The sequence below is a fragment of the Eublepharis macularius genome, chromosome 17, assembly GCF_028583425.1.
Source record: "Eublepharis macularius isolate TG4126 chromosome 17, MPM_Emac_v1.0, whole genome shotgun sequence".
Lineage (NCBI taxonomy): Eukaryota > Metazoa > Chordata > Lepidosauria > Squamata > Eublepharidae > Eublepharis > Eublepharis macularius.
The window spans coordinates 3,387,210-3,409,447 of record NC_072806.1 but is presented as its reverse complement, the minus strand read 5'-3'; the positions used below and the strand labels follow the sequence as shown (position 1 = coordinate 3,409,447).

The window sequence follows — 22,238 nt, the reverse complement described above, 5'->3', positions numbered from 1 at the left end:
CTGCACATGGACAGTTTTAGGTGGGTAGCCATGTTGGTCTGCAGTAGAACAGCAAGATTTGAGTCCAGGGGCACCTTAGAGACTAGTAAGATTTTCAGAGTGTGAGCTTTCAAGAGTCAGAGCTCCCTCCTTCAGACAAAAAGCACTCACTCTAGGGTTCGTTCTCCGTTCTCCATCGTTCTCCGGCCGTGAAAGCCTTCGACAATACATCACTCACTCTAGGCTCTCTCATTACATTTTTTTATCCCTTCCTTCCTCTAAAGAGCTCAGGGGGACACGTGCAGTCCGTCCTTCTCCATTTTAGCCTCACAACAAACCTGTGGGTCCCTCACCTTCTCCACCTGAGGCCCCGGAGAACCGGTGCTAATCAGAGCAGGAAATACTAAACTGGGTGGATTAATCGTCCAACACGGGAGAAGGTCATTTCGTATGTGCACTGGGATCTCTAGAACGGCAAGGGACTGCGGATCGACAACAGAGCACCTGCTTTGCATTCGGAAGACCCCATGTTCAACTCCTGGCATCTCCCAGTATATGGTCTCAGGTGGTGGGATAGGAAAAGACCTCCCCAGAGCTGATGCTGCTCAGAACAGGTGCAGTCAAACTAAATGCGCTGATTATTTGATTCTGTATCAGGCAGCCTCATATGTTCCTCTCTTTCATGACCAATCGTGTCGTCCTTCTCTGGCAGTCAGACCCACTGGACACAGCCCAGTTCCACCCACTTTGCCTGTTGCCACTGATGCTGTATGTCTGCCTAGAGCAAAGGGCCTTTGCTAAATTGCACCTCTTCCAAATAACACCTGGCTGTCGCGATGCACTAGCGAATACAGCGCAGTAATACATGTCTGTATTCCATGTGTATCCCGCTCAAGAGCTTTCCCAGGAGTGGTTTCCCAGCAGACAGTAAGTATCAGGTGCAAATATCACCTGGATGATCAGGGTGTTTTTTTGGTGGTGCGGGGGAGGGCTGCCCTCCTTACAAGCCAAAGCATCGTTTTCGTTTCCAAGAAACATTTTTGATTCCAATAAACCATTCCATCGTTTTCGATTCCAAGAAACACTCGTAGCCCAAAAGCACTGCAAAGCACCACAGCCACGGAACAGAAAACAGTTTCAAGCATGTGAAGAAGTCACACACATACCTCGCCACCTGTGCAGCATGAGACAACCCTTAGCACTATGCAAGAGATGAATGAATCAGGATCAAATTATTTAAAAGTCCTGGAAGCCCAAAGTATGCATTTGCAAAGGAGGCTGCCCACAGCACCTGTACAATTTACTTCTCTTGACCTCTTTTTATTTAGCCTGTGCTGGGGGTGGATAACAGTATTAAATAACTCTCAAGTAGAACTGTTTACTTTCAGAGGAGGTTTCCGCATCACCCTTTGTATGAGTCGCTGTTCTGAATATGCCCCTCCTTCCCATCTGCCTCTCCTATTCCATCTTTCTAATCTGAAGCACTCAATTCCTTGCAATGCTCAGTAGAATTCTCATCCTACAGAGGAGGCTGCCCGTTGCATCTCTGCAAGAGAAACTGATCTAGGTTTGCTCCTTTCATTTGGCCTCCACTGAGACACTGTAATTCTGCTTTCACACTGCTTTGGGTATATGGTGTGTTCACCTCCCAGGACCGTCAGAGGAGGCTGACTGTTGTGTTTTCGTGTGAATCGATTCATGAAACAACAACTCCTTCAGATACACAGGGAGTGGGACTCCTCTGACAGTGGGCAACTCTTAAGCCTTCACACTCTTACAGAGCAGACCTTGGACCTTCTCTCTCAAACTGATTTAACCAGCAGCCATCCCCCCAGCTGCATAGTGAGTGGGGAGACAGCAAGACCCCCATTTCTATCTGCCTGGGTCTGACTGCTTCTTAACCTCTGATCATCTCAGAACTGCCTCCTGCAGCATCCAACTTATCCAAGAGTTAGTGCCTGAATTTGCTTATTGGCTTCTTCAACATTCGGAGCTCTTTTGGGCCCTGTGCACCATTCTGCAGGCATTATTTTTTGAACGGTAAACCCACCCTATACACAATGGCAGAAAAACAGCCACTAAAATGTCTAGAATGAATAAGTATCAGCAACATTCAACAACAAAACGCAGCCTCTTTTTGCACATTCCCTATATGCAGAGAAAAGCAACTAATGAAAGAGTACGGAAACTTATCGTACTGAAAGGAAGGGGGTCGGGAGTCTCCGATGCCTCCTGTTCTCTCGAGGGGAGGAGGAAGATCCGTGTGGCTCTCGGTGCATTGTGAACCCGCATCCGAATGGGAGCTTTCGGCCAAGACCAGCTGCAAAAGTCAGAGAAAAGAGAGAATTAGACCAACGGAAAGAGAGGGACTCCACGAACCTTCGAAAACAACCACGAATCTTTGGAAACAACCATTTGTCAAAGCAAAAATTCTGCCTAAGCACCATGGAATAAATACAGAAACATGCCATCCACTCACATTTTCCAGCACAACTTGTTAAAGAGCGCATGAATGGTGTAGTGTTTAGAGTGTTAAGCTAGAATCTGGTACAAATCCCTGCTCTGCTATGGAAGCTAACTGGGTGACCTTGGGCCAGTCACACACTCTCAGCCTAACCTACCTCACAAGGTTGTGATGAGGATAAATTGGAGGAAAAGAGAATGTAAGATTCTCTGGGTCCAAATCAAATTTGTTAATTAATAAATAATATTATCTGCAGCGGACACCAATGGCTGGCCCCATCCTGTGAGTTGTGGTTGCATTCAGAGCAGAAAAATGTTGTGATTCCACGAGAGTAGGATGAAATATGGGTGCAGACTCTAGGACCCCACAAACGTCAGCTCTTGTTTTTTTAAAAACAGGGCAAGATTCTCGCCCTAACAGGTGTGAAGATTTACTTGAAAAATAAGACATATTTTTAAAAAGCTGCTTCCTGATTAATTGGGGGCACTTTTCTAATCAATTTGAAATAAGTGATCAGCTAATCAATTACAAAGTGATTAAAAACGGGGCATCTCCTACTGTTCCACTACTGCACTTGCAAAACTAGCAGGAATAACGTGCCTTTTTGAGTGACCACTAGTATATATTGACTAATGGAATCAATCTAAATCCAGCCCCCCCTCCCAACTCCCATCAAAGGCCACTGAACACTTGTAAAGTCCTTCCTTTGACCTCAAGACCTCAAGAGGAGTCCACGGGCCTTTATCAATCCCATAAACCCCCTCTGACTCGTCCCCTTCAAGAATGATTTTAGACAATACTGGTAAAAGCTTTTTTTACGGTTAAGTAAAGCAAGGTGGAAAGTTCAATGCAATCATCGTTGACCACCCAAAAGCAACAGGGTGGGGTTTCTCGTTTTCTCAACAGGCATGTGGGGGCTCGCAAGCCTTCACCAATGTAACAAGTTCATTTGTCAACCAGCTAAATTTCCTAATCAAGTTGCAGATGGACTAGCCCAGAGGGAGAAAAAAGCTAAGGGATGAGGCAGGAAAGAATATTTATATCGTGAGAGACGTATACCGAAAAGGCCCTAAACGTTAAGAAAAGCGTTTTTTCTAAAACAGCAACATATTTCTCATCAGAGTCAATCTATCACCCTACACAGCAACAATGGGAGAGATGCTGGAAGAAGAGACAGCGGCAACGTTTGGCCCGACAGCAGGCTGACCAAAATTGACGTTCTTCTAACCAATGCACTGGGGGAAACGTTAATAGGAAAGGTATGTAAGAAAGACGGGTTTGTGGCGTGAAGGAAGAGACGGAGAGGCTGTCTGTCCCCCAAGGCACCGCTCCACTGATGAAAATTTATACACAGTTTTGAAGAAAAAAAAGTGGAGGGGGTGGAGGAAAGATATAGGAGACGTACGCTTCTTCCATCTCCACTGGGATCCTGAGTGAAAGTTGCCCCACTGCATTAAGTTCCCTTCGCTTCAAAGGGCCCCTTTCTGCTGACAGCAGCACCCGGTTTCATTAAGAGCAGGCCCATGAGACAGGCAGAGTGGAGCAGAAGGAGAAAAAGGGAAGAGAGGGAAGAAAAAAGCTCCGTGTGTGAAAGGTGCTTCTGTCCTTCAGAGGGTTATGGACAAATTGTCTTTGAAAACCTAGATCGGGCGGTTTCTAGGCCGTGGACTGTAGAATTCAGTTGAAATTCTCCGTTTCCTAAAAGGCAAGTTTCAAATTCCAATTTATTATACGGTCAAGGACCAGCACAGAGAGAATACTACAAAATTAAGAAGTTAAAATTAGTAGTAAAAATAGCACAAAATTAAAATAGTCGATTAAAACAGTACTATAAAAGGGTGGTATTTACATAAACCCCGATAATGAAAGCATCTGACAGATTTTATAGGCTATTGCACAGAATTTTGCTACTGAGGCTGTAGTTATCGGATTTCCATCTTCTAGAAGTAGCCTAACGTATTCCAAGCTCATTCTTCCAGGTATCCTGTTGATCAAAGGGGCGATGAGCTTGATGTGAGCACCTTGATAGAATGGACAATGTAGAAGGACGTGACCTACAGTCTCAATTTCTCCTTCATTGCAGGGGCAAAACCTTTTCTCGTAGGGAATTCTGTTAAACCGCCCATCTAAAACAGCAGAGGGGAATGCAGCACACCTTGCAAGTGTAAAGGTCCTCCTGTGTCTATGCACCTCCAAGAGCGACAGATAGGCAGCTGGCTTGACTATATATCTGGTGTTCATAGGGGACAAAAAAGTAGGAGCCCTCCCTAAATCAAGCTGGCGTTCAGTGTCCAATATCCTTTGTTTTGTAGTCTGTTTGAAGGCAAGTTTCTAGACCTTATAGCCATTACACCCTTAAAAAATGGGGAAAGCATAAGGAAAACCTCAAAAATCAGGCTGGCGGCTCAACATTCCTGTCCGACTTTCCTTCGGTAGCCTGAAAGGTTTTCTGGCCGTCCTACCCCAAATCTGGCTGCCAGAGCTGTACCTTGTACAAACCCCGGAGATCAGTTTTTAATCTTCTCAATGGATGACTTGTCAATTTCCACTTGGTGATGGGCTACTAAGCAAATCTAGCTGGTCTCTACCTCCCCGTGGTGCCTCGCAGTCCAGTATAAGGTTGAATGATTTTATCAATAGGTAGCAGATACATACACTGAGCCTGGAAAACGTATAGTATTGCAGCGACATCCCCTCGCATATCGAGCACACACATCACAGCTGGAGAAAAGCAGCATGACATCACCACAAACCAATTGGGAACTTCGCCAATTCCGAGGAAGCGAATGGGAGAAGAACATTCCGCTGTCGTGACGCTTCCCTTGAAAATGGCCTACAATGGCCGACCCACTGTGCACAACACATCGGCAGCCGGTGCTTGGCAGAATCGGCAAATGAAACAGAAAGCCTATTCTCTTTGCAAAAAAAAAAAAGGCCCAAACCTCAGCAGGGCGGCTGTGTTGGGATTGTCAGAGCACAAGAGGAAAGCTTTTCAGAAATGTGGAATGTGGCAAGAAATCCAGAGCATCTCCTGCTTTGCCAATGGAAGCACGTTTAACTGTTTGCAAGGCAGTTTGGACAGTTCCGGTCTTGCAAGGTCAACTTGAAGGTTAAAGGAAGAGGCAGCGGCATTGAAGGAAAGACACTGGGCAAAAAGCAACTGAGCACCATCAGGATTACAGCATGCCACGTTTGCCTTCCCCTTTGTCGTAAGCAGTTGCATCTTCTAGGGTTGCCATCTTTGGGTTGAGAAATTCCTAGACATTTTGGAGGTGGTGCCTGGGCAGAGACCTCAGAATGGGGATAATATCCACCCTTCAAAGCTGCCATTTCCTCCAGGGGAATTGATCTCTGTAGGTGGAGTTGTAATTCCAGGAGATCTCCAGATGCCACCTGGAGGCTGGCAACCCTATCGCCAGCAGCTTGGCCAACCAATTTCAAGTGTACTCAAAAGTAGCTTTGCAAGCAGAGTTGGAACTCAGAGATCAGCAAAAAAACAAACAAACCCCCCCAGAAATGCTAATCACAGCTAGGTCTGAAAGTGAAACGAGAGAGCCCTGCTGGATTGGACCAGTGGTCCATCTAGTCTCGTATCCGGTCTTATACGGCAGCCAACCAACCAGTTACTCTGGAGGGTCAGTAACAGGGCACAGGGGCCAAAGCCTTCTCCCAATGTTGGCTCCTGGCACTGGCATTCAAAGATCTACTATCTCTGTATATGGAGGCTTCCTTCTGTCACCGTGGCTACTTGCCACTGATAGACCACTCCTCCATGAATGTGTCTAACTCCCTTTTGGCAGCAGCCTTTTGAATTTGCAAGAGCTGTTCATTAAGTTTTGCAAGTACGGGTTGAATATAATGAAAAAATACTCTCCATTCAGAATATTAGCAGATCGACAGCACTTCGAGCAAATCGTTTTGTCACAACAACCCTGTAAGGTTGGCCAGTACTGTTATCCCCCTGTTGCAGAGGGAGGTGCTAAGAGAATGCTTACCTAAAGTAATCTAATGAGCTTGGGACAGGAGTCAGCTTGAACCCAAGATGTGCAGGTCAGCCTCTCGGACTCTAGCAAGGGTATTGCAAGGTCGCCCCTATTTTCATCTGTGAGGTTTAGGAAAGTTGGGGAGGGACGGACCTGATAAGGTGGAGACATTTCCTGGCCATGTCAAGATCTGCCTCAGTTTCCCCACCTTCAACAAAAATAGGAAGAGGATGCCACTCAGCTCACCTGTCGGCAAGTGCTTGGAGAAACAGGGATGGCCAAATGCCAACTCGACTCTGGCGGAGAAACCAAGGGAAGAGAGTTTAAATTGCACAAGGGTTTGGCGTGCACAGCCCACAGCTCCTGACACAAGGCAGAGATCCAAAGGCAACAAGATCCGCCGTTCTAGAATCATCTTGTTGTGAGTCATGGAAATGCTCTGACCTTTCAGTACAAGAGTGATTCCGGCTTCTTCTAAAGGGCTGGGCAGTAGAGGAGGGAAACGTACTCCCCTATCACCAGCAAGAATGCTGTGTGAACCAAAAGCCTGACAGAGGCATGGATTAAATAACTAAGTACTCCAGAGAAGAGCCAAATTATTATTATTAATTAGGGATGTGTCAGAAGAAATAGCTCAGAGAGAAGTCTTGGTAGGGGCAGGAACTACAGACTACGCCACTGGGTACTGTCTGCTGATGCAGATATGCTCCTGTTAGGGAGCTTCTATGTAGCTAAACATGCCTCATTAACTAATTCCATTTTGTTTCAGAAAGATTTCCTCTCTGTCCTCGGCTTTATGCTTGTTTCCAATTTTCTGCTACTATTCCCTATTGTATCTGCTCACTTAATGTCCAAACTGTTTTTCATTACTGTATTTTGCTCAGTGAATGTCCTAGCTGTTTGATTATGTTGTATTTCAATTGCACTCTGTAATCTGCTTTGGGTGTCAGTGAGAAAGGCAGACTATAAATTTGCAGCAGCAGCAGCAGAAGAAGAACAATAAGAATAAGAACAACAAAAACAACAAAAACAAAAAGTCGTTCTCATTGGGGTCTAATTATCCAGGTGGAATTCACTGCACTGAAGAGCAAAGTTATCATTCTCACTAGCCTTAGTCATGAAAATCCCCCGTCATAGGAGTCCTTTATTACAGGACAGAGAGATGGCTTCCAGGAGTAAGAAAAATTTAAAGGACTCCACTTCTGCCACAGATGTGGGGGCTGAAGCACAGCCAATGCATATGATACCCTGCCTTTCCTCCGGCCTAGCCAGCATGCCAGATCCCCCAGCAACCCCAGATCCCGACAGCAAAATGCCTGCATTTACGATGAGCAAGGCGGAGGCGGGATGAGAGACACCGCACACACTCCCTGTGCTGTGCGCATGTCCTCTTTTGCACTAAGCACCCTTCAGCGGAGGAATGAATCACTCCATGCACCCAGCCCTCGACAGTACCCTAGCCAGCACATTTTGCACCAACCAGAGTTTCCAAGCAAGTCTTCAAGGGCAGTCCCATCCAAAGGGCATTGCAGCGATCTAGCACGGTGGCTAAGGAATGGCTGCGGTGGAGTGTACCAGTTAAAGATAGTCAAACTGTGAGGACTTGAGCAGGGCTGGCAGTTTGCACAGATGCACACCGACTGAGGCACACAGACCGTCAGACATGGGGACAGCCTCCTGTTTTCCAGTGAGAGAAGACCCAAAGGCTGCAAAGTGCAGGAGTGCAAGAGAATCGGGGGCCACGTGGCCTTCAGGCCCTAACAAATTTGCAGCCACTCTGCCTTGCTCCATGTAGACCCATCTGCACTCAGGGGGCTTAAAGGATATGAGAATGGCGTCCTCTCTCCCCTCTGGCGTAACTGGAATTTGGAGGGAGGGAAACTGTGAAAGCCCTGCACCCGAAGGCCCATAAAAACCTAGAGTAGACCTACCTTCTAGCAGAAGACCTCCTTTTCCTAATGCCTGAGGCTTGCCAAGGAAGGAGTAAAGACCTCTTTCCTAGGGAGGGGCATTTTGCAGTCTTGGTGCCACTGTTGCAAAGTCCCTTCCCTGTACACCTGGCCCACCACATTTCAGATGGGGATGTTATCTGGATCAGGGCTTACAAAACTGGAAAACACCGAGAGCGCATCTGAATAAATGCTAGGTGCAGGGATCCAAAAGAGCCCTCACCCAAAGCTGAAATGCTCGTAAAATCCGCCCCCGCTTGGCTTCGAGGAGCTCGCTGGGTGAGTCACCCACAAGCGCCATAAAACCGTGTGTTGAATCCCAGCAACCTGCTCATAAACATGCCAGCACAGAATATGACGGTGAACACTCCGCAGATCTACTGAACGGAGCGCCTGCAGGTTGCTCATGCAGTCCAATCATGGCAGAAAACGTTTCCAGACCTTCGAGCAGGCAGAAATGCATTGATAGGGTTGCCAACTTTGGGTCGAGAAATTCCTGGAGATTTGGGGGTGGAGCCTGCGAAAGGCAAGGGCTGGAGGAGGGAGGGTCCGCAGTGGGGGATATGGCCATACAGTCCACCCTCCAGGGCTGCCATTTCCTCCAGGGGAAATGATCTCTCTATCCTAGGGATAAGCAGTCACTCCAGGAGTTTCCAGGCCCTGTCTGGAGGTTGGCAACCCTTTATTATTGAGAAAAGCAGCTGCTGGAAGAAAAGGAGACCAACCGGCTCCTCTCTCTCACTCTGCCTAGCAGCTGAGACCAGACGGAGATGGGCCTGCTCTGCTCCAAGCGAGAGGGGTGGACCAACAGATGAGAGTTGCCATTCCCCCAGTGGGAATGACATCCTGGGAGTGATGCCATCGTGACACCCCCTGGAGCGCTCCTGTGCTTTACACAGGCTGAAATCAGCCTGGTGCGAAGCACATGCATGCTCCCAGGCTTGTGCAATGACATCTCTTCCTGGAAGTGATCTCATTGTGCAGTCTTGGGAGTGTGCACATGAAGAAAAAACAAAAAGGCAAATGCCCCCCTAGCAGAATCAGGTCCTTCTCTGTGGTAGCTCCCCAACTCGTGCTAAGCTGGTCAAGCGTTAAAAAAAAAAAAGAAGGTTCCATTCTCTTAAGATTTTTGTGCCCCTCCCCCTGCCTTGTCTAAATACTGCACCTTTCACTTTGCTGTTTTTAACCGGCGATCTGAATGATATTTGTATTGTTGATTTTATCACTGGCAAGAGCAGCTAATTATTTTTTTTCATGTTCTGTAAATAGATTTATTTTAACATAGTAGGGTTGGGAACAAAAATGGGAGCAAAAATACGAAGAATGTAGGACAGAAATACTTTAAACCAAATAAACACTTTTTAAAAGCATTCTGAAAATTGCAAAGCATACAGGCGTACGGACTCCATAGGAAAGTGATGTGTCCAAGGTAATAGACGGTTTCCCACCGTTCTGCCCAGCTAATTTTGGAGCCTTCCTCCGTCCCAAAGATCCTTCCTCCATTGGAAAAGGCTTTTCCTCCAGAGGCAGGCTACATACTTCGCTGAGTGGAGTGATAGGATACCGCACCCTATTTATTAAAATCATTTAGCACCTGTACTTCCATCGAGGAGAAAAGGACCCTCAGGCCCAGTTACAACTATTTAAACACGCCACACGTCGCAGTATTGCCAAAAATAAAAGCCCCAATCTCTACAGCCAATAGCATAGTTTACAGTTTGTTCTTTTTTAATGAAAACCAGCATCATTAAGAAAATTAGAGCCAACCCATAATTTAAAAAAAAACTTCTTAGCTAGGGTTACCCACTCTGGCTTGAGAAATTCCTGGAGATTTAAGGATTTAAGCCTTGGAGGGTGCTTAGATGTCATAATGTCTGCCCTCCAAAGCTATCATTTCATCCAAAGGAACTGATTCTTGTTGTTTGGAGATCAGCTGTAATTCCAGGAGAACTCCAGGGTGGTTGGCAGCTCTATTCTTAGCATATGGTGGAATGCAAACAGAGATGGGGCATGGCAGACCTCTCTTTGGAGGCAATTCTGGAACCCGGAAGTTCTGTCCGGGAACAACAGCTTATTCATACATGCAAGTCTAAACGATTGATTTATTGCATTCGGCATTTTTTTTCTTTATCATTCTACAAAACAAAATCAGCAAGTCATTCAGCATAAGATCGTCGCCTCTACATCCCAACATCTCTTTCTTAATTAATTGGAATTGCACCGGAGTGGGACTGCAAATGACACAACTTTTGCTGGCTGCAGGTTTGTATGAATCAGATGACAGATAAATAATTTTAAGCTGTAGTGGCCGACCAGTCATATCGCTGAGTGCTGTGCAGACAGGTGTGAATCAGTCCCAAACTAGGGCAGTGTGTAAAAACAAGACTTTCAACAGGATCCCAACTGCGATAATTTCTTGCAAAAGTTCTTTTGGCCAGATTAGCATATGTCTCAGCAGTGATGACTTGAGAACTATCTCGTAAGCGTTTGAAACGGGAGGGAGAATGTTAGCAGACTAGGTGAGGCCTTCCCATTGAGTCACAGAAGTGGCAAATGCTGCCTTGCCAAGAATTCTCCTCCCTTCTCTGATGGTGTTAAAAGCAGACAAGCCCTTGCCCAATAATGGATCTAAGGAATTCCTCCCTCAGTGCCCCAGAAGTCTTTTACAGTGCAATCCCATGCAGAGTTACTCCAGTCTAAGGCAACTGATCTCAATGGACTTAGACTGGAGTAACTCTACATAGGACTGCAATGTTACTTGTGCATGACCCACAACAAACAGCTAGTTCAACATACCCAGGACACAACACGTCCATTGAAGCATGGTAGCTTTGCATTGTCATCAGAAATCTCTTCCTTCACCACCCTGGAGGGAAAAAGAAGAAAAGGAAAACGTTAAAGGTTTATGTCAGATAGCGGAGCTACATTGAGAATGGCTATCACAAAGGTTCTCAACAATTTGTATCTTACGTCCCACCAATCAGATTCCACCATGACAGAAACAAAAACCCTCTTGTTCGAAGAAGGACATTTAACATATTTACATGCATCTTGTTATTTACAGTAAATGATAAGGACATTATAAAATTGCAGAAGACAATGGATAATCTCCGGCACATAAGGTTGGCGGGAGGCGGTATATCAAAGAAACTTGCTGGTAGGCAGGGGAATGGGGGATTAGGAGACGCAGGGAGAACCCAAGGTTACTACAAGCATGCCAAAAGGTCACGGATGGACAATGTGCGGCAAGCAGGGTCAGCAGAAGGTGGCATGTCACAGTTGCAGGTGGACAAAGAGACTGAGGGACACCAAACCCTGCGTGATTGTTGTAAAAAATCCTGCGTCTCAACTAGAATACTTACTTATTTATGTCATTTATAGTCTGCCTTTCTCACTGAGACTCAAGGCGGATTACACAATGTGAGAGTAGAACAGTCAATATCAAGGACATTTCAATAGACAATGCCATAGGGTAAATAAATGCAAGTTTACAAAGACGTAACATTAGCAAAAATCTGATACTGAGTTGAAGAAATGCTGAAAGAGAGCATAAGCAATTCTAGGACTGAGATTAGGCAACACAGAACTACCCAGTAGGGTCATACTTAAAGCAACAGGTAGTACCTAGGAGCACATACTTAAAGCAACAGTGCATAAGGCAACACAGTGGTGAAATCTATGGTCCCTAACTCGTTAGTGAAGCAACTCTTTGAGATATCATCTCTCTATAATACAGCCATTGGTTGGAAACCACTGGAACAGAAGATATCGGGGCAGAATCCTTCATGTAATTAGCTCCTCTGAGCATTCACCAGTTGAACATATGCAACCGCTTTATACCAAAGTCAGACTATTGGTCCACCAAGTTCAGCAATGTCTGCTTTGACTGGCAGTGACTCCACAGGAGATTAACGTCTTTCCAAACACCTGCTTCTTGTTGTGTTCCTTTAACAGAAGATGCCAGGGTCTGAACCTCGGGTCTTCTGCAGGCTGAACACTTGCTTGACCAATGAGACATGGTCCCTGCCCAGCCACACAGTCCATACTCTAGCGTGCCACAAGCCAAGAATGGAAGGCTACTTCTTACAATCATCCCAAACCCCTTAACAGCAGATAGCTCAAGTAAGCAAGCCAAGCCACAGGTTAAGAGAAAAAAGATACCCACAGTCACAAAAGAGAGAAGGCGGCAGCGCAAGTGTTGGGAAATTTCCGTTCTGCCCTCCAGTATGGCAATTACATAGCATGCAGTAAAACTCTTCCCCAACCCTCCCCAAAAGGTTATGGGATGTAATACACTTCACTCCGGCCAATATAATGTATGCCACAATAAGAGATTTGCATCTCCTTAGCAAGGTCTGTTTTTGTTTCCTGGTATCTGTCTCTGATTAATAATTTCAGGTGCGTGATATGAAGACAGACGGCAAAGACAGAATAGAAATATTGAAGCAGAAGTGAAAAATCAAGAATATATAAGGCAAGCACTATACAGATTTGTGAACTATATGATTTGAATGTCTTTATGTTAAAATGTATATGTCTAGATAAATGTAGTAATAGATGATAGCAGATGTATGATTTAGGTGACTGCATGATTATATTTTTGAGTTTATTAACTGAAATAAAAATGTATTATTAAAAAAAAATAATTTCAGTTGGGTGAGATGGTCTGGCGAAGGAAGCTCTGACTCTCAAAAGCTCCTATCCTGGAAAGCTAGTTGGTCTTTAAGGTGCTACTGGGCCCAAATTTTACTCTATTTAATAATTGTGTTTGATTTGTCATTTTAAAAATCTTCATTAGCAAAGCAGATTCAGTAGTCTGTGAGGAGCTCAGCCTATACAGGGCGAGAAGACAGATCTGGCCTGCAAACTGCAATACCACTTTCTGGCCATCAGCAGCGTTGGCGCTGAAGAGCAGGAAAGATCAGGCCAATGTTTGTGAGCGGCCCACAAAATGGGATGTGCGCATACCAATTTGAGCCCCTCTGTGCCTTACAGTTCATAGGAAGTACCATTCCTCATGGCACAGTGGGGGCTTGAACCCAGGTCTTGCCAATCTTAGCTCAACCCTCAAGCTACTATACCCCTCTGGATCTTCAAAGAGAACAACAAAGGCGGCAGTAAATTTCATACCCCTTTCAACGTAAAATCCGTGCCTGTTTAAGAAGTGGCAACTCCCTGCAGCCTACAGCAAATAGTTGCTAAAAACACCACATTTGAAAAGGCTTTCGCTGAAAGATGACATCTGTAACTCTCACACATCCAGAGGCTGTCTCGCTGGGGACTTGCCCCAACACAAAAGCTTCAAGGCAACTGCTAATTGCTCTCTGTAGCAGCACGGAGTCAACTGAAGCTACATGGGGCTCATCAAGATGCGACACCAAGCTAATTTTTCTTCAGCTTTTTTTTTTTTGAAACTTATTGCAAAAGGTTGCTCCAGCCATCGCTGCAAAAGCCCACGCCTACGTTTCAGGGCACGGGATTCAAATAAATATTACAATAGAGGTTGAGAGAGTTGAAGGAGCAGGAAAAAATGAAAGAGATGTTTGCTTTAGTGAGAGAGAGAGAGCATGGAAGGGGAGGAAAGATGCCCACTTGAAATAAAACCCAGAAGATTAGATCACAGCTGTGGCTCTGGGAGAGGGGAGCTTATCCCCACCCTATAGAGATACTATATGCCCCACAAGGGAAAATATATGGGCACCAGGTAGAAACCTCCCCTCCCCCATAAGTAGCACTTCTGGGGCATATGCATTAAGAAAAAGGCACAGGGGAAAAGTTCAATGCCTCTTCCCAGAGCACCGCACTGCAGCCCAAATCAGGAATCCTACAACGGAGTTAAGACCTTAAAAAAAAAAATTCAAAGGATTCTAACTGCAGATCTCTTAAGTCCTGAACAGCCAGAGAACAGACGATCCTGTCCAGGTTTGCATACTAATAAATTAATCTGTCTTTAAGGCAGTATTCCCACCTACACCCAGTTTCCGATATTCAAGACACACTGCTTTTCTTAATTAATAAAGAAAGCATGCTTAACTGCTGACGGAACAAATAAGAAAGGTATGAGTGAGAATTACCCACCATCAAGAGGAGCGGATCCCTGTGTTTCTTCATGAGTCGCTGATATGGCAGTGCTTCCCAATTGCAAGGAAACAAAACCAGAGCAGAGACTCATGGAGACGTAACAGGCAGCCTCCTCTAGCTGGCCAGTAACTCTGATGCACCTCTGTCTCAGGTGTGACTGAATTATCCAGAGGCAGAACAAAGTTACCTGCCTCCAGTGTAGGCTGAATGGAAATTAAACAAGTCCAAAGCTGTAAATCATGCAGAGGCACAGTAGGCAGCCTCCTTTGTGAAATGGAACTTCAGGGTCTTGATAGGTTTTAATGAATCAAACAACTTCTCATGAAACACGAGCAATTCTCTTGCAATCTACTAAGGTGTCCGCAGATTGAAAATTGCTGTATTTCCCCACCCACCGCCGAAAACAAACATATTTTTATTCCCCCTTCAAAATCAATTTTGGTCTCCAAGGGACGCCATCAATTTGAAACCTAATAAAAGCCCTGTATGTGGTTTCTCGGTTTTGAAATCACTCTCTCTGTGTTTACGATTTCCTCAACCCTTCCGCTGGGTGAAAAAACCACACAAACCACAAGAGAAGAAGTGAATTTTCCAAAACGTAGTCAAAATATGAACATGTTTGCAAAGAGAGGGCTGCGTTTCCATTCGAGTTGTACATCGTTAGTTCTTAGAGTTACCAGGTCCCTATACCCTCCTGGCAGGAGGGGGGAACCTGGCACTTACCTCGTGCCTTTTGCATGGTTGTTTTTGCTTGCACATTGACGTCACTTCTGGGCTGGCTATGGGTGTGTTCCTGCACTTTGCGCAGGGCAAACTCAGCTCGTTTGGGGCCAAAACTGGCCCCAGCAAAGCGCAAGAGCACCCCTGGGGCCAGCGCATTGTTGCACCCCACTGGGACCGCACCTGGTGCCCACTTTCCCAGGTTGCCTGCTGATGGCGGGTGATTTCCAGGGAACTTGCCACCTCCCACCATAGGCGAGCAAGCCTATTGGTTCTAACTGCTGGGGCCTCCATGGCTTGGAGCACCCACCTCAGGGCCTGCGGGCCGGTCTACTGAGCCACCAGGCACCGTGAATTCTCTGGCCTCAGCAGCCTGCAGGCAGAGAAGGCAGTCTTTTTGGAAGGCAGATATCTTCGTATTTCCCCTTCCCAACTGGTTTGCCCTTCTCAGATGGGAACGGTAGAGACCGTTGACCGTGTATTTATTACCATGTCCTTATTATAATGACATATGCAATCAATATATTACTGCGATTTTAGTAAACTTCCCAGGAAGACTGGAACAATTCCACACTTCTTTTCTCTTTTCAGATACTTGTAAGGAAACCATCTATAACGTAGAAAAAATTCTATGTAACCGCATGTGCAATATGAAAGCAGGTGGCTAAGTCATCAAATAACTAACATCTTTGCTGTGATATAGGCACTCTAACCTCAGAATGCTTGAATATATGATGGCAGAAATAAGTCCTTTATAGCATGGGGCAGTCATATTGTTTCTTTTAACATCGTTCCTTTAAGCTGATCTTGTATTGAAATAAACAAACTTAACTCAGGCAGAGAAGGGGGAAAAAGTGGGCACAACATCAGCCTTCTGCCGTAGCCAGACAACATGAAGCTTATTGAGAACCAGTGTGGTTAAAGTGTTGGACTAGGATATGAGGGAACCAGGTTCGAATCCCCATTCTCCAATGGAAGCTAGGCTAGGTGACCTTGGGCCAGTCACAACTCTTGGCCTAACCTACCTCTCAGAGTTGTTGAGAGGATCAAATGGAGAAGAGAATGATGTAAACCACGTTGTGTCTACATAGGGGAGTAAGGTAGGGTATAAACAAATAAACAGAATATGGGTTGGAAAACTCCGTATCCCAGATCTGGCTTCAGCTCCCAACACAACAGGTGTCTGATTGGGTCAGACCAAAGTTTCATCAAGTCTAGAATCCTTACAGAGGCTAACCAGATGCCCTTGGAAAGTCGAAAAGAAGGAACACAGAGCCAAACCCTCCCCACAATGCTGTACCCCCAGAAACTGGCATTCAGAGGTACACTGCTTCTGACCACGGAGGCTCCACTTACCCACCCATAGACAGCATGCCCTAGATTTTTGCCTGATCTACTTCAAAGCCATGTAATCTAGCATCAACCCATTTCCTAGTAACTCCTAATATAGAATTTACCTTTTTCATTGCAGCCATGCACTGAGGGATTGTTTTCACGGAGCCATTTACAACCCCAGATGGTTGAAGTCCTACTGAATTACTGTCTATTCAGTCCTCAGCTCGCATATGGCCTTCTTTGAAGAAATGTGTTCTACCAACAGCAGAATTGTTCCCCTGCTCCACGTGGGATAAAATACCTCCATACACAGCAGGCTAGAGTGTCAGGGAGAAAGATGCTGCCTCCTATCTACCTTGATGTGCTAACTTTCCAGGGATAGGGAATGCTTCGATATGGGACAGCCTTCCAACACACACCCCTCCCCTCATATTCCAGAGTGGTAGAGTCTGCGGCAGGACAGGATCGGTGCCCAAAAGGCATCTCTTCCAAGGAGGTCACCATGAGCCACCGCCTGCCGAAGGGAGCCAGCTGCTGGAGCCAGACAGTGTTGGTCAGCTCAGCTGGTGCTTCCATGCAGCCAGCAGCAATTCAGCTCTGTTGTAATCTGAAATACCAACTTCAGCCCCCAGGCTACCAGGCAAGGCGAACGACAGCCAGGCAGCTACTCCCAGCTGGGCTTTGAGACGCGGCAAAATCACGCTAGAACACAGAGTACCGCAGCTGCCGCTATTTTTCAACATGTCACTGTTTGAAAAAATCATTATTTTTCACCAGTACCTCGGGTGGCTTATACCCAGCCGCAGGAGGAAAATTTAATTGGGTAGTTTTCGGGATGAATGGCTTTACCCCATTCTGTTACTGCTCCGTGGGTTTGCCCCGGCCTGCTTCCGATTTCCCCTGCCCAAACTCCCAGGTTCTCTTGATTGAGTGAAATTGATTTCGGAACTGATGCCGATGAAGTTTAAAACAGTTTCCCATAGGTGCCCTCCCCCTTATTTTTTTTGGCAGGTTATCAGCATGTCGCACCACATGAGTATATCCAATCAGACGCAAAAAGCGACTGTAGCACAACCAATGCGCTTATGTGCTAGTGTGCCACAGTAACTGAGAATACATAGATCAGAATGGCAGAACAATTTAATCAATGTGCTTATGCGCTAGTGCGCCACAGTAACCCAAAAGAAAGATGCACATCAGAACTAGGCAGAAAGGGGGGATGGGGGACCCACCAAAGCAGGTCCATAAATTAAATAACAAGCAATTCAGAACCTCAAATCTCATCAAGAAGCTCGCATAAGCATGAGGAATTCTCAGGACAAGAGGCAGCCAGCGCGCAAACTAGAACACTGCATGATAGACTTCGGCTGTTGCAAAAAATCCCCATGGCCCTGCCTGAACAGAGCTGTAGAGTTCGACAGCCTGAAATTCTATTTCACTGAAGCCAAAGTTTTAGTTCTTATGTCAGCAAAAGTATGCTGATGTATCAGAGAAGCCAGAGAGCAAAATTACACTCTTTGGCTCCATCAAAAGCAAAAGTGTAGAGGTGAATGGATTGGGGCTAGGAGGTCCCAAATTCAAATCCCTGCTTGGGCCAGGAAGTTCACTAGGTGGGTGATCTTGGACGGGACATTTCTTCTCAGCCTAACCCACCTTAAAGGACTGTGGGAGAAAAAAACGGAGACTATCCCACCCCAAGACCCTTAGTGGAAAGGTGGCTTATTAATGGGAGAACTGAATGAGAAACGTATTGACTAGAGCTCAAGGGCTAGGCACTCGCTTTCCATGAAGGGGGATCCTGGTTTGAAAGGAGCAAGTGCTGCCAGGGTTAGCTGAACCAGAGACTGGATGCAATACAAGACAGAGCACCGCATTCATGCCTTCAGCTGCATATATATTAGGTGCATTAAGGAAACTGCATTAAAAGTTAAGGAGGACCTCTTATTCATACATGCTCCAGGCGGTTGGTTATTAAACACTGCTTTTGATAGCGCTCTGTACACGCCACCATTTTTTATTGCACCACGTATTCCCGGGAGCAATTTCATCAGCAGAATGAGTCAAAGTGGGTTCGTTGCTTTTTTGCATTGCTGTTCTTGGAGGTCTTTTAAGTCTGTTCTTGGAAAAAATCAAGTTAACTTGGAGAGAGATGGGGAAGATGGCAAGCCCATTTCTCGATTACTACAGCACCTGGTGTATTGTTTGACTGTCCCTGTTTTCTTATGGGTTGGCAGCAGGCAGCGCTTTTGTAGAGGCTCACACGTAAAGAGCCACTGGTCACCTGTGACGAGTGAGAATTTCTGCCAGGCGACCATGAGTGCGCTTTGTGTGAAGAAGGCTCCATTTCCCAATGTCTCCACTAGACAAAATCTCTGGTTACTGGGCTGCAAAATACCTTTATCCTCTACCTTGGAAAGTGGCTGAACCTCTGAGTGGATGCTACTGGGCTACATAGAGCCACGTTCCGACTTGGTATTAAGGCATATGTCCATATGGAGGCTTGCCAAGTTTTTGACTTACTTTTTTTTTTTTTTTTTTTTTGAAAAATTTTTATTGGGTTAGAACATTTTTATTTTTACATTACAATCAATTTTCCCCTAATTTTTCGTTTCTAACCCCCTCCCTTTCCCCCCCTTTTGTTGACTTCCAACAGCTTTCCCACCCTCTGTCCCTTTTCCCTTACTTCTATTAAATTCCTCTGTCTAAAACAGATATACATTCTCCATTATATTAAGCAATACATCATTAACTCCTTTAATTATTATACACCCAAACTATACGTCTTTAGATAAACAATTTATCCCATTTTCCAGTTTTGAATAATTCTATATAAACCTATATATCATTAACCATAAAAATTTCCCACATTTAAATCAAACAATTTGATTTATTCTCTATATATTACTCATTTCAACTTTTTATGGTAATTCTATATAACTCCTCAGATACTCAATCAATTTAACTCTTCTATACATTCAGTTTGGTGCATATAAATCTTGTCAAAGAAAGAAAATATTGTTAGTTAGTCAATCCTCATGTTTAAACCTTATCATTAATTATTCTCTATCAGTTGACCTATACATATCTATATATATCTCAATCAATTAATCTAACTACTTATAAATTCACATTTCTCTTCCTCCCCCGGTAAAGTCACCCCTCTCTTTTATACTTTTATTATATTTCAGTAGTTCTCAAACTGCCACAGTTTTCCTCCCACCTCCCATTTCTTCTCCAGGTATTGTTTCAGCTTCTCCCAGTCTGTGTTGAACTGCCCTGAGTCCAGATCTCTCAGTTTTCTTGTCATCTTGTCCATTTCAGCCATATACAGCAATTTGTAGATCCAATCTTCAATAGTTGGTACTTCTTGTACTTTCCATTTCTGCGCATACAAAAGTCTAGCTGCTGCAGTCATATAAAAAATCAACGTCCTATGATGGGCTGAAATTCCCTCCATTCCCAAGTTTAGCAGCAGGAGTTCTGGGTTCTTATTTATTTGAAACTGTAAAATTTCACTCATTTCTCTTATTATTTCCCCCCAGAACTGCCTAGCTACCTCACACGACCACCACATATGATAGAGGGAGCCCTCATGTTTCTTACATTTCCAGCATTTATTAGAAGTATTCAAATTCCCTAGCGCAATCTTCTTTGGTGTCATGTACCAACGATAGATCATTTTGAAAATGTTCTCTTTAATATTGATACATGTCGTTGTCTTCATTGTAGTTTTCCACAAGTATTCCCATGCCTCCATTGTTATTTCTTTATTGAAATTTATAGCCCATTTCACCATCTGTGTTTTAACTATCTCATCCTCAGTATACCATTTCAGCAATACTTGGTATACCTTGGATATTCTTTTCTTGTCTTCTTTAAGAAGGGTCTGCTCTAGTTCCGAGTTCTCTGTTCGTATGCCCCCTTTTGCAAAGTCTGAGTTGTATAAGTCTCTAATCTGTCTATACTGAAACCAATCATAGTTAGGTGATAGTTCCTCTTGCGTCTTTATTGTAAGTTTAGATACTTCAATCTTAGTTATTTCTTTGTACGTTAAACATTGTTGTTCATTATCCACAGCTCTCGGATCTATCACCTCATATGGAACCACCCACAAGGGGGTTCCTTCTTGTAGGTAAGTTCTATACTTCTTCCAGATTGTAAATAGACTTCTCCTTACAAAATGATGCAGGAACATCGAGTTGACCTTTACTTTGTCATGCCATAGGTATGCGTGCCATCCAAAAATTTTTTTATATCCCTCTAGGGCTAATAGTTTCTTATTCTTTAATGTCATCCACTCTTTTAGCCAAACTAGGCAGATTGCATCATGGTAAAGTCTCAGATTGGGCAGTTGCATTCCGCCTCTCTCCTTTGCATCTTGTAAAACTTTAACTTTCACTCGAGGCTTCTTGCCTGCCCAAACAAAATCTGATATTTTCCTCTGCCATTTTTCAAATTGTTTAGAGTCTCTGATGATTGGTATTGTCTGTAACAAAAACATTACTCTTGGTAACACATTCATCTTAACTGCTGCAATCCTGCCCAACCATGACAGGTTCAATCTATTCCATTTGATCAAGTCTCTCTCTATCTGAGTCCATAATTTTTCATAATTATTCTTGAACAAATCTATATTTTTTGCAGTCAGCTCAACTCCCAAGTATTTCACCTTACTAGTTACTTCACAATCCGTTGTTTCCATTAACAATTGTTGTTTCTTCTTAGTCATGTTTTTGCATAATATCTTTGACTTCTTTTTGTTAATGAAGAAACCTGCCAAATCTCCAAACTCCTTGATCTTATCTATCACTTTTGGCATGTTCTCCAGTGGGTCTTCTACAATTAACATTATGTCGTCTGCAAATGCTCTGACCTTATATAAATAGTCCTTTATTTTTATTCCTCGTATTTCCTCATCTTGTCGAATTTGTATCATCAGAATCTCCAATACTAAAATGAACAACAATGGAGATAACGGGCAACCTTGTCTTGTTCCTTTACTAATCGTCAATTTTTTGGTCAATTCATCATTCACTACAATTGCTGCAGTCTGGTCTCTATAGATTTCCTTGATTACTCTGACGAATCTTTCTCCCAGTTGTAGCTTTTCCATAGTGGCAAACATAAAGTCCCAGTTTAAATTGTCAAACGCTTTTTCAGCGTCTACAAAGAAGAAACCAACCTCTTTGTCACAACGCTTGTCGTAGTATTCAATAGCATTGATCACTGTCCTTAAGTTGTCTCTTATTTGTCTGTCTGGCAAAAAGCCTGCTTGTTCCTCCTCTATGACTTCCGAGAGCCACCCCTTCAATCTCTCCGCCAATATCTTCGCAAAAATTTTATAGTCATTATTGAGTAGTGATATAGGCCTATAATTTTTCACGCTAGTCAGATCTTGGCCCTCTTTTGGGATCAATGATATATTCGCTTCGCTCCAAGTGTCTGGAATTCTTTGATCCCTAAAAACTCCGTTCATCACCTCTTTTAGGAGTGGTGCCAGTTCATTGGCCATTGTCTTATAAAATTTAGCCGTAAGTCCATCTGGCCCTGGCGCCTTTCCTAGATTTGCGGATTGTATTGCCATATTTATTTCCTCATCAGTTACTTCACTGTTCAACTTATTTCTCCAAGCTTCCGAGATCTCTGGAAGTTTGGTTTTCTCCAAATATGATGCTATTGTTTCTTTGTTTACTTCTTTTTTATTATACAGCTTAGCGTAAAATTTAT

At 44.4% G+C, this 22,238-nt stretch overlaps 1 protein-coding gene across 2 annotated transcripts in view; it reads right to left on the bottom strand.

The window, feature by feature from the left end:
- DVL1 (dishevelled segment polarity protein 1) overlaps positions 1-22,238 on the bottom strand; it is a 123,368-nt gene that overhangs the window by 52,065 nt on the left and 49,065 nt on the right. For both annotated transcript variants that reach the window (XM_055001123.1, XM_055001124.1), the window contains exons 2-3: positions 11,172-11,241; positions 2,178-2,299 (exon numbers count right to left, since the gene is read on the bottom strand). In XM_055001123.1, coding sequence (XP_054857098.1) covers positions 2,178-2,299; positions 11,172-11,241 — 192 coding nt within the window. The remainder of the gene's footprint in view (positions 1-2,177; positions 2,300-11,171; positions 11,242-22,238) is intronic.